Genomic DNA, 13,060 nt, shown 5'->3' on the forward strand with positions numbered 1-13,060 from the left:
CTTCTTCTTTCAAGGCTTTGGCGTTTTCTCAATTTGAACTTGAGGGCTGAAACCATGGCCGTCCCGGCTGCTCTCACTCTCATCCCCCCTATTCCGATCCCGACCTCCTCCTCCTCCGCGCCGTGCGCCAGCAGCGCCGCGTCCCCGCCGTCGGCCGCGTCCTCGTCTCCGTCTCCATCCCTGGCCGTGCCGGGACCTGGAGGACCTGGAACCCAGAATCTGTTCAGTCCCGGAGGGGGCATCATCCCCGCGACGCCCCCACCCCCTCCTCTGGTGGTGGTGAACCCCGGCGGCAGCTCCAAGCCCGTGTACTCCACCCCGTCGCCCGTGGAGAACATCCCGCAGAACAACGAGTGTAAGATGGTGGAGCTGCGCGGTGCCAAGGTGGCGTCGTTCACCGTGGACGCGCAGGAGCTCATCTGCCTCCCGCAGGCGTTCGACCTGTTCCTGAAGCACCTGGTGGGGGGTTTGCACACCGTCTACACCAAGCTGAAGCGGCTCGAGATCACGCCCGTCGTCTGCAACGTGGAGCAGGTGCGCATCCTGCGCGGGCTCGGCGCCATCCAGCCCGGCGTCAACCGCTGCAAGCTCATCTCCAGGAAGGACTTCGAGACGCTGTACAACGACTGCACCAACGCCAGGTTAGTGTCTGGGGGAAAATATGGAGAAAATAGAGAGAAAATAAGGAGAAAATAAAGAAAAACCTGCGGAAAAGCCGCGCCGGGTCGCATTTGGCGGAGGCGCATCGAGACGCGGCCGTGCGTAAAGGTTGCAGGAGTCGGATCCGGGGCCCCCGGGACCAGAATCCGGGGACCTGGGACCAGGACCTGGGTCCCCCGGATCCGGCTCCTGCACCTTGGAGCTCCTGGAGCCGTAACCGAGGCGCATCCGTGCGTAAAGGCGCATGGAACCGGACCAGAAACGGGAATCCCGGCGGGTTTTGGTCGGTGGTTGTTGCGCCTGCATGTGTTTGTGGTTCATGAATACACACTTGAGAGAGTGTGTGTGTGTGTGTGTGTGTGTGTGTGTGTGTGTGTGTGTGTGTGTGTGTGTGTGTGTGTGTGTGTGTGTGTGTGATCAGAGAGGAGAAGACAGCTGCGCTTCCTCTTGATTGCTGCCAATTGAGTTTTCAGTTTCAAGTGGGACTTGAAAGAAAACTTAACTTGAAGATTCCACAAAAGTAAAAGTGGTAAAAGCAGCACATTTAAAAATAAATGTCGATGCAAAACTCAGACTCAGTTACAAATTTACATCTTTTATTGGAAATTTCCATGTTTATTTTTTTGGGCCAGAACAAATTAACAATATGTAACAAATGTTAATTTTTGCTCTGAAGAAGGAAAGCTCCAGCCGAAACAAGAAACATGGAAATTCACAATAAAAGAAGGAAATTTGTAACCAAACCTGAGTCTTGCATCAACATTTTTTTGCTTTTAACACTTTTGTGGGATCTTAAATGTGTGTGTGCCATGTGAAATAAGTGTGTGTGTTGCGGTTTGATGGACAGGAACGAGACTAAAGCGCGTTTTTTACTAGTTTAAAAAGTTGGCCTGAGTTGTGAGCACGTGTTGGGCTGGTGTTAGTGTTAGTGATGGATCATCTGTCTCCTCCTTTACGCGCAGATCGATCCAGATTCAACACCAGCTCAAGTTCACGCGTTTCTTCCTTCTATAGGGAGTTTTTTCTGCCACTGTTTGGTTTCAGGTTTTTCTCCCACTTAGGGGAGTTTTTACCTGCCATTCTTTATGTAATTATTGCTCAGGTTCATATTCTGGATCTCTGGAAATATCCTAAAAACAACTTTAGTTGTATTAGACGCTATAGAAATAAAATTGAATTGAATTGAATTAAATTGCACGAGCACCATGGCTCCTAAAAACTCCTAAAAAAGAAAGTTTCCGACCTTTCTGCTGCTTTTTAATTCCATATTTCAACTATTCTGCTTCATATTTTAAGCCACGATTGTGATTTAAATTAATTCAGCTTAAAAGTTTAAAGAAGAAAATTATTAGATAGATTTACTTTATTTATCCCAAGCTGGGAAATTGTAAATTCTACAGTTTATTTTACTTCTGAAGATGTTTTTATTTAAAATCATATATGAGGACATTTTAAGGAAGTAAAGTGTAAAGAGATAAAGAGTGTGGGAAAAAATTGAGTTAAATGAGAAATTAAGCTTAATTAAATGTCCTCGATTTGCTACAAAGTGAAGGAAATAATATAGACTTAATCAAACTAAATGTGTGGAAATTAATTACATTAGGGTTAGCAAAATGAAATAATTTCCATCGATATGTTTTATTAAAACGGGCTGATTTAAGCAGACATCAATATTTGATTAAAAGGCGTTTTTATTGTCCCGTTTGAGCTGGTTTTGATGTATCACTCAAGTCTGGGGACGGTTCAGCCCGGTCAGATTTACCATCTCCACCTGTCGCCGTGATTGATTCCTTATTGATCTGCAACCCAGAAATGAGCTGGAAATGCAAATATGATGGAACGGCATCCCATCAGCTGGGAATACACACACACACACACACACACACACACACACACACACACACACACACACACACACGGGAACACACACACACTCAGGTTTTATTACGTGCCGTTTTTGTGTCACCAACATCTAGAATAAATAATTACATGAGTGAGAACAATTAGACGTGAGCAGAAAATGTGAAAATCAACGTCTTCCTGGGGCTGAGAGGAACGTCGTGAAGCAGGACGAGGCTGGAGTTTTGTTACATAAAGAGATGAAACGATCTCCAAAATCAGTATCTTAATAAAGTATTAGTATCAGTATCTTAAAGTCTTCAATATTCTTGTCTCGTGTGCAAAACTGACATTGTTTAGATTAGATTAGATTAGATTCAACTTTATTGTCATTGCACGTGTCAAAAGTACAGAATCAGAATCAGAAAAAGGTTTAAGTTTGTTAAACACACAAGGAATGTGTCGTGTTGATTTAGTGCAAAAACGATACAAGAGCAAATATATAAGAGAAAGAGAAAAAGCAAAAATGTACAACATGAGGTTTTTAAAGTGCCGGATATGAGGGGAAATAAATGCATTTAGCGTCTACCCGGAAGTGATTATGCAGTGAAATAAACACATATATATACATATATATATATAAATATGGATGTATTTACACAGTGCAGATTAATAAATAACTGTTGTTATAAGGTTATTCAGGTTAAGGTATTATTACTGTAGGTATCAAAATTAGGAGATGAGAAAGTCTCAGGAATTGTCTGTTTTATTTCAGGCTGATGTGCAATTTGCAACATTTCCCCCTCTAGAGACTCTTAGAAACGACTTCCTGCGGGGGTTTATTGTTGTAAACGTCATCGTATCGGCTGCTTTCAACTATTATTTTCCAATAGGAACACTTATCGGGCACCGATACCGATCAGTTTCCGATTGATCGGTTGCATCTCTAGTGACGTTGGCCTACGGTTTTTGCACCGGCGTCCGTTTGTTAAACACACACAAGGAATGTGTTGTGGTGATTTGGTGCAAAAACAATACAATAGCAAATATATAAGAGAAAGAAAAAGCAAAAATGTACAACATGAGGTTTTTAAAGTGCCGGATATGAGGGGAAATAAATGCATTTAGCGTCTAACCGGAAGTGCTTATGTAGTGAAATAAACACATGTACATTATATACACATATATATAAATATGGATGTATGTACAGCGTGCAGATTAATAAATAACTGTTCTTATAAGCAACGCTGCACATTACCAGACGTTTCTTTATTATAGAAAAAAAAGGACAGGGTTTACGTTATGGAAGACTGTGACAAGAGGCTTTTTAATGTACTATTATATCAATATGTGTATTATGTGCAGCCTTGTATCGTCTGGTGTAACGTTAAAATATAATAATGTGCAGCGTTGGTTATAAGGTTATTCAGGTTAAAGGTTATTATTAGGTATCAAAATTAGATGAGAAAGTAAGAATTGTCTGTTTTATTTCAGGCTGATGTGCAATTTGCAACATTTCACCCTCTAGAGACTCTTAAAAACGACTTCCTGCGGTGGTTTATTGTTGTAAACGTCATCGTATCGGCTGCTTTTAACTATTATATTCCCAAAATCGATAGGGCCGTTATCAGGTACCGATACCGATCGGTTTCTGATCGATCGGTTGCATCTCTAGCGGTTTTTGCACCGGCGTCTGCGGTCCCTGAACGCACCGCGGCTTTTCCGCTCCGGCAGCAGCCGCTCAACAGTTTCACCTGTGCACTTCTGCTGCTTGAGCATCATTTACATTAAGCATCCCCCCCCCAGCCTCGCTGGAGCTCCGGGTGACGGAGTACGAGCTGAACTGAACTACGAGGGGGGGGGGGGCGGCTACAGCGCGGGGTTAAAGGATAATGCAGTGCCTCGCGCCGCTTTAATGACGCTAAAGTGCTGGGCTATTACGGGCACACGGACAGGACTGTAATTGTCTCTGAAAGCAGCCAGGTTCCCCCGGAGCCGCGGCTGAAATCAATCACTCAGAACCCGGCGCTGCTGCCGGCCCCATTTGCAGAATTACATCATGGAGAAGCAGCAGCAGCAGCGTGGCGGGAGCGGGCGACGCGGCGCGGCGGCATCCGCCAGGAGAAGAGGCCGCTACTTACGGAGAACACTTGATTTTATTTGAGGGGGATGTTGTAGTTGCAGCTTTACTCCGTCTGTCAGCCCTCCATGACCCCTCTAGGATCCTCCAGGATCCCTATAAGATCCTCTAGGTTCCTCCAGGATCCTCTAGTTCAGGGGTTTTCAATTCCGGTCCTCGGGCCTCCCTGTCCTGCATGTTTTAGATGTTTCCCTGCACCAACACACATGATTCTATTAATGGTCCTCATTAGTTTCTCATCAAGGTCTGTACATCTCTGTTGATGACACAGGTCCTTGTATCACGGTGTGCTGAAGCAGGGTGGCATCTCAAATAGGAATGGGTGATATTTTACCGTTCACGATTTACCGTCAAAAAAATTCCCCACAGTAAGAATTTGTATCTCACGGTAAAAATGATAAATTCCTGTTGATGATGTTTTTGTGTAAAACTGATTTATAGTTCTGCGTTAAATCCACGCACAACGTACGTGAAGGAAGGAAGGAAGGAAGGAAGGAAGGAAGGAAGGAAGGAAGGAAGGAAGGAAGGAAGGAAGGAAGGAAGGAAGGAAGGAAGGAAGGAAGGAAGGAAGGAAGGAAGGAAGGAAGGAAGGAGGATGGAGGAAGGAAGGAAGGAAGGAAGGAAGGAAAGAAGGAAGGAAGGAAGGAAGAAAACAAGGAAAGAAGGAAGGAAGGAAGGAAGGAAGGAAGGAGGAGGAGGAAGGAAGGAAAGAGGATGGAGGAAGGAAGGAGGATGGAGGAAGGAAGGAAGGAAAGAGGATGGAGGAAGGAAGGAAGGAGGAGGAAGGAAGGAAGGAAGGAAGGAATAGGGAAAAGAGGAAGGGAAGAATAAAAGGAGAGAGCAGGAGGAAAGAAGGAAGAAAGAAAGAAAGAAAGAAAGAAAGAAAGAAAGAAAGAAAGAAAGAAAAAAGAAAGAAAGAAAGAAGGAAAAAGGATAAATTCCCGTTGATACGTTTTTGTGTAACAAACATGGCGGATCTGAGAGTGAGATAGATTTATATTTACAAAGATGGAGTTGAATTGGTATTTTTTTTATCGTAATTTTTATCGTTATCGGGATAAATGCCAGAATTTTTACATTTTTTAGTCCATACCGCCCATCCCTACTAATGAGGACCTTTAATTAGAATCAGGTGTGTTGGTGCAGGGAAACATCTAAAACATGCAGGACAGGAGCCCACGAGGACCAGGATTGAGAAACACTGCTATAGGATCCCCCAGGATCCCTCCACGATCCTCCAGGATCCCCCAGAATCCCTCAATGATCCTTTAGGATCCTGCAGAATCTTCTAGGATCCTCCAGTATCATTTATGATCCTGATCTGCTGCAGACAGAGATGATCTGGGGGTAACCCGGCCCGGCGCAGGGCCTTGTTGGGGGGGTTTAGGGGGGACTCGGGTTCGGTTGCACAACACCAGCCTGCTGCTGGACCGGCCCCGTCGCCACGGCGACACCGGGCTGTTTCAGAGGTAACAAAGAGGTGAATACTTCTCCGTACGAGGGTATTAATGTTCCACACGCAGCCCCCCCGTCTATTGTGTCAGGACAACACGCTCTCGTTTGGCACTCGTTGTGAGTGTGAATAGCATCACACTAACGCCGCCGCTAACGCTAACACTGCCGCTACAACCCGCACTTTGGTCAGGCCTCTCCTCTCTCAGCTCTGATCACGTCGGGGCTGAAACCACGTTCAGACGGAGCTGGTTCCAACATGAGTTGGTCATTTCTGACTCCTGCTTTGTGCCGGATTACCAGCGTTGACCTTTGACCCCCCCCATGATCCAGGTTTGGTCATCTACATTAGGACTCTGGCCCTCCTGTAGCTCCCAGGATCTTTCCAAGATCCCTCGGATCCGTCCAGGATCCTCCAAGATCCCTACATGATCCTCCAGGGTGCGGGGTGGGGACCACAGGCCAGCACGCAGCTCCCGAAGCTCCGGCCCAATCAGCAAGTCCCAGGTTAGGTTCAGGGTCGGGGAAAGGTTGAGAAGGGGCAGGGCCAGGGAGAGGAGTCTTGATGGACAAACCTTCTCCCCCGCCTGACCGGGCCGTTACCCTGCCCCCCTCACTCCCACGCTGCAGGATCCGGTGTTGTGCATCCTGGATCCTGTAGGATCCTCCCGTGTCCCAGCTACTTGTTTTCCTTTTCCCCTCTGTGGGCGGCGGGCGTCTCTGATTGGTCGGCTCCGTGGAGGCAGCAGAAAAGCAGCGGTTTAATTGACAATCATCGTCTCCCCCTGAAGGTTGAGCGCACGCCCCGGACGGCTTTCCCACCGCCGGCTTTTCACTTACAAGCTCCTTTTAAATAGATTAAATAGATCTGCTTCCGTCAAACGGATCTTCACAGCAAAAAATAAAGGCAAGGCAAGTTTATTTGTACAGCACAAATCAACACAAGGTCATTCAAAGTGCTTTACATCAACATTAAAAGCGGCAAGACACAAAGCAAAGCACAAGTTGTTAAAAAAGTAAGGGCAGTAGAGGCGAGAATTACGTTTCTATACGGTCAAAACGTACAAAGACCGGGTCAAATACAGGATTACAAAAGTAATCTGTAACAATTCCTACGGTGAATTAAACCAATTTGACAATTCTACGTCACAATGCCTGCAAGACATAATTAGACAGTAAATAACAATATGTAATATGGTCCAGTTTCCTGGTGTAATATGGTCCAGTTTCCTGGTGTAATATGGTCCAGTTTCCTGGTGTAATGTGGTCCAGTTTCCTGGTGTAATATGGTCCAGTTTCCTGGTGTAATGTGGTCCAGTTTCCTGGTGTAATATGGTCCAGTTTCCTGGTGTAATATGGTCCAGTTTCCTGGTGTAATGTGGTCCAGTTTCCTGGTCCAGTTTCCTGGTGTAATATGGTCCAGTTTCCTGGTGTAATATGGTCCAGTTTCCTGGTGTAATATGGTCCAGTTTCCTGGTGTAATATGGTCCAGTTTCCTGGTGTAATATGGTCCAGTTTCCTGGTGTAATATGGTCCAGTTTCCTGGTGTAATATGGTCCAGTTTCCTGGTGTAATATGGTCCAGTTTCCTGGTGTAATATGGTCCAGTTTCCTGGTGTAATATGGTCCAGTTTCCTGGTGTAATATGGTCCAGTTTCCTGGTGTAATGTGGTCCAGTTTCCTGGTGTAATATGGTCCAGTTTCCTGGTGTAATGTGGTCCAGTTTCCTGGTGTAATGTGGTCCAGTTTCCTGGTGTAATGTGGTCCAGTTTCCTGGTGTAATGTGGTCCAGTTTCCTGGTGTAATGTGGTCCAGTTTCCTGGTGTAATGTGGTCCAGTTTCCTGGTGTAATATGGTCCAGTTTCCTGGTGTAATTTGGTCCAGTTTCCTGGTGTAATTTGGTCCAGTTTCCTGGTGTAATATGGTCCAGTTTCCTGGTGTAATATGGTCCAGTTTCCTGGTGTAATATGGTCCAGTTTCCTGGTGTAATATGGTCCAGTTTCCTGGTGTAATACGGTCCAGTTTCCTGGTGTAATATGGTCCAGTTTCCTGGTGTAATGTGGTCCAGTTTCCTGGTCCAGTTTCCTGGTGTAATATGGTCCAGTTTCCTGGTCCAGTTTCCCGGTGTAATATGGTCCAGTTTCCTGGTGTAATATGGTCCAGTTTCCTGGTGTAATATGGTCCAGTTTCCTGGTGTAATATGGTCCAGTTTCCTGGTGTAATGTGGTCCAGTTTCCTGGTGTAATATGGTCCAGTTTCCTGGTGTAATATGGTCCAGTTTCCTGGTGTAATGTGGTCCAGTTTCCTGGTGTAATGTGGTCCAGTTTCCTGGTGTAATATGGTCCAGTTTCCTGGTCCAGTTTCCTGGTGTAATATGGTCCAGTTTCCTGGTGTAATATGGTCCAGTTTCCTGGTGTAATATGGTCCAGTTTCCTGGTGTAATATGGTCCAGTTTCCTGGTGTAATGTGGTCCAGTTTCCTGGTGTAATATGGTCCAGTTTCCTGGTGTAATATGGTCCAGTTTCCTGGTGTAATATGGTCCAGTTTCCTGGTGTAATATGGTCCAGTTTCCTGGTGTAATGTGGTCCAGTTTCCTTATGTTTGTAAGGAATCTGGCGGCAACCGTTCTGGATCAAATAAAATAAAAAAAGCACAATTGATGGCGATCTCGGGGAAGTTTTGGGAGCTTCCGTCAACCTCCTCTGCTCCGGCGTTCAACAGAGTTTATGCCTAAACACACATATTTGTAAATGGCGGTAATTGTTTTGTTTAGTGCTCAGTGTGAAGCTGCCACCGAGGTGCCAGCCACGTCTCTTCTCCCTCCTCTCCTCCGCTCGGCTCGCCTCAACTCCCCCTCTATAATATATTTGTTTTCTACGAGGCACGGATGTGTTTACAGGTACTCAGGGGAGATTTTTCTGGATTCCATTCAAAATCATTTCCCAGTCAAGAGTGGGTGCTAAGATACTCTCCCCGTCACCCGGCAACCGCATCCAAGAGGGAGCCCGGTGCGATAATAACTTCAAAAAACAGAGTGACAGATGCCTGATTAGAGAAGGAGAAGGAGAGGGGTTAGAAAGACGGAGACAGATAGAGAGAAAGAGAGCCGGGAGATAATGGCGTACAAAGCTGTTTAAAATCCGCGCATCCCCATTGAAGCACTTTCTTGAAAGCCAAATTGGCTCTCGTATGATGTGTTGTTGCTTTTATTGAAGTTGAGAGAAAAAAAAAGCTTTTTTTTTAATTTCCCCCCCCTCCTCCTCACATTTTTAATCCTTCGACGGGGATCTGCTTAATTTGATTAGGTACAGTACACGTACGCAAGTCAACTGTGCAGTTGGCAGATGGTGGCGAGGTACTTTTTCTTCCTAAACAAATTGTCTCCTTGAAAATCAGAATTGCTTTTATTGACTTGACATTCACTGAGTTGGAACAAGAGTAAATTAAAACACCTTTTTTTTTTTGCTTTCCCTTTTTTAAAGTAAAACTAACAGTACGGAAGTATTGAAAATGCATTTACATTTCCATATTTATCTCTTCGGATCATATTAAAGCTGAGCCGGGACTGTTAAAAGCACAGATTTCTCTTATTAGAGAGGCTTTTGTTTGACACTGTCTAATGTCGTTTTGTGGATTTAGAGGATATTTGCATGGTAAAGAGGTCTGTTTTGTTAATTTGCCTGCTGGATGCATTAGTTGTCCGCAGCTCCCGTTCCTATTTGCATGCTTCCACCGGCTCACAGGCGACCTCTGAATTACCAATTAATTCCTCTGCAACAGTGAAATGCTTTTTTAAACGGCGGCCTGACGACAGGTCAAGCCAACGCCGGTCAGTCCGACCTCAGAACCGGTCCGACGTTTTAACATTTAACAGCTAGACTGGATATGTGTTGCAGATAATCCACAATTCTATTCTTCCTAGTCAAAAAGAGCATTTCAGATATCTACAATTGCATTCTTCCTGTCTACAATTGTCATTTCAGATATTCACAACGTCATTCTGGACAAATTACGTCACTTTGGCCATTCATGTGTTTCTAATTACAGATATCTACAATTCAGTTGCAGATATCCACAATGTGAATTACGACTAGCTGTAATTCCAGTTTTAGATATCTGCAATTTAATTCTGACTTGTCATAATTCCAGTTTAAGATATCTTTAATTCCCCTCAATTCGAGATCATAATCAGAATCAGAATCAGCTTTATTGGCCAAGTTTGAACATTTGCCCGACAAGGAATTTGACTCCGGTTACTCCGCTCACTGTACCCAGATTTAAAAAGTAATAACAGTAAGTAACAAATGTACAGTAAATAAACAATGTGGCACTTATTTACATATATACAATACAATTTAAAAAAGTGAAAGGTGCAGCAGTACTGAAATAGATATGATGGATTATTGGGAGGTGCATTGTTACAGCTAATTGCACGGTGATTGATTCTCTGAGACTTTACATCGTCCTTTTTAGATATCTTAAATTAAGTTTTGACCAGTCAGAACAAAGTTGTAGATATCTTGAACTGGAATTACAGATAGTCATAATTTAATTGTAGATATCTATATAATCAAGTTATAGATATCTTGAAAGGAATTTTAAATTAGAGATATCTCAAATTGGAGATATCTTTAACTTCCATTCTGCCTACCTGTAGTCAAAATGTAACTACAGATATCTTGAATGACAATTCTGACTAGTCACAATGTAATTACGACTATAGTCAAAATGCAGTTGTAGAAATCTGCAATGTTAATTCTGGATAGTCAAACTTGGTGGTTCCCTTTGGCAAACCATTTTAACATTTGATGGCTAAGTTTGACTAACCGGAATTAACATTGTAGATATCTACAACTGTATTTTGACTAATTACATGGTGACTAGTCAGAATTGTCATTCAAGATATCTATAACGTCGTTTTGACTAGTCAAAACTACAGTTAGAGATATCTGTAATTCAGTTTCGTCAAAACTGAATTACAAATATCAGCAATGACGTGACTGAAAACGACATTCGACTCGTCACACATCCTAAATGACAATTGTAGATATCTGTAATTACATTTTGAGATATCTACAACGTCATTTTGACTAGTCAAAACTTAATTTAAGATATATAGAAAGGACAATGTAGATATCTTGAATTAAGGGGAATTAAAGATGTCTTGAACTGGAATTATGACTAGTAAGAATTAAATTGTAGATACCTCAAACTGGAATTACTATGCCAAGCCGTTTTAACATTTAATGTCTAAGTTTGACTAACCGGAATTAACATTGCAGATATCTACAACTTCATTTTGACTAATTACATTGTGACTAGTCAGAATTGTCATTCAAGATATCTATAACGTTGTTTTGACTAGTCAAAACTCTACATTTTGACTAGGCAGAATGGAAATTAAAGATATCTCCAATTTGAGATATCACTAATTTAATCTATAACTTGATTATAGATATCTACAATTAAATTATGAATATCCGTAATTCTAGTTTGAGATATCTACAACTTTGTTCTGACTAGTCAAAACTTAATTTAAGATATCTAGAAAGGACGATGTAGATATCTTTAATTTAAAGATATTTTGAACTGGAATTATGACTGTTAGTGATGTCATTTTTCCAGAATGACGTTGTAGATATCTGAAATGACGATTGTGGACAGGAAGATGTAATTGTAGATATCTGAAATGCTCTTTTTGACTAGGAAGAATGTAAATTGTAGATATCTTAAACTGTAATTACAGCTAGTCGTAATTCAGTTGCAGATATCCGGAATTCACATTGCAGATATCTACAACTGCATTTTGACTATAGTCCCAATTACATTGTGACTAGTCAGAATTTTTCATTCAAGATCTCTATAACGTCATTTTGACTAGTCAAAACTTAATTTAAGATATCTAGAAAGGAAGAAGTAGATATCTTGAATTTAGGGGAATTAAAGATATCTTGAACTGGAATTATGACTGTAAGTGACGTCATTTGTCCAGAATGACGTTGTGGAATATCTGAAATGACAATTGTGGACAGGAAGAATGTAATTGCAGATATCTGACCTGCTGTTTTAGACCAGGAGGAATTGAACGGTGGATATCTGCAGCTCGTATCCCGTCCGAGCGGAGCTGCCGTCTCCACTTCCCTCGTGTTAACGGCACATTTAAAGGCAGCGTGGCGGAAGTCAGCGCCGCTCCTGCCGGGACGTTAAACGCTACTGACAGAAGTTAGAGGGAGCAGATGAGATTTCCTGATTGGGGAAGGAATGCGGGGCCTTCGCCAGGCTCCGTCTAATATGGTCACATAGAGAAATTGATTTTCCTCAGAAATTAATTAATTTTTCATATAGCCCAAAGCTGGAGTTTAAAAAAGAAGAGCGGCACACTTGCCGGTTTCCTATTTCCCCCCCTTTTTTTTAAAGAATTATTGCCTAATCATATTAATACTTTTGCCCTAAGGATGAAAAGATAATTGTACAAATGCATTTGGAAATATGTATCACTGAGTATTTATGATTAAATTATGCAAATAACTGCGCTCCCATCCATCGCGCGGCCCAGATTGTCTAATTAGGATTGATATTGGCGAATAGATGTTGGGGAATCTGAATACAAGCATGTCCAAAGAGCAGAAAATTGAAAATGACAAGGCTGGAATCCTTAAAAAGTGTGTTGAGTCGTTGTTTAATTCGGCGTAGCTGTATCAGGAGTTAATTTTCCCCAGCTTCATTTCTCGTCTGAGCTGACAGGAAAAGGAATCCATCAGGGAAGCAATCTCAGATGGGATTCCACAAATTTCCTCCTCTTGTTTTTCTCTCTCCCCCTCTCTTGGTTTTTTTTTCTTTTTTCCCGGGGCCTATCAGGGATGAATCTTCTCCTGAGTAAACATGCAGATGTTATTCCTGCAGTGTCAATGTTGTTGGAGCGCTTTGCTCCGATACAAAAGACTCCTCCTCAATAATTGAATACTAAGAG

General features: G+C 42.9%; 1 protein-coding gene across 1 annotated transcript in view; it reads left to right on the forward strand.

Moving 5' to 3' along the window:
* The window catches only part of dachd (dachshund d), a 246,610-nt gene that overhangs the window by 230 nt on the left and 233,320 nt on the right, over positions 1 to 13,060 (forward strand). The window contains 1 exon segment of the mRNA XM_061724211.1: positions 1 to 641. This exon segment is cut by the window's left edge and continues 230 nt beyond it. Coding sequence (XP_061580195.1) covers positions 55 to 641 — 587 coding nt within the window. The 5' untranslated portion in view covers positions 1 to 54.

The sequence above is a fragment of the Cololabis saira genome, chromosome 6, assembly GCF_033807715.1.
Source record: "Cololabis saira isolate AMF1-May2022 chromosome 6, fColSai1.1, whole genome shotgun sequence".
In the NCBI taxonomy this organism is placed as follows: Eukaryota; Metazoa; Chordata; class Actinopteri; order Beloniformes; family Belonidae; genus Cololabis; species Cololabis saira.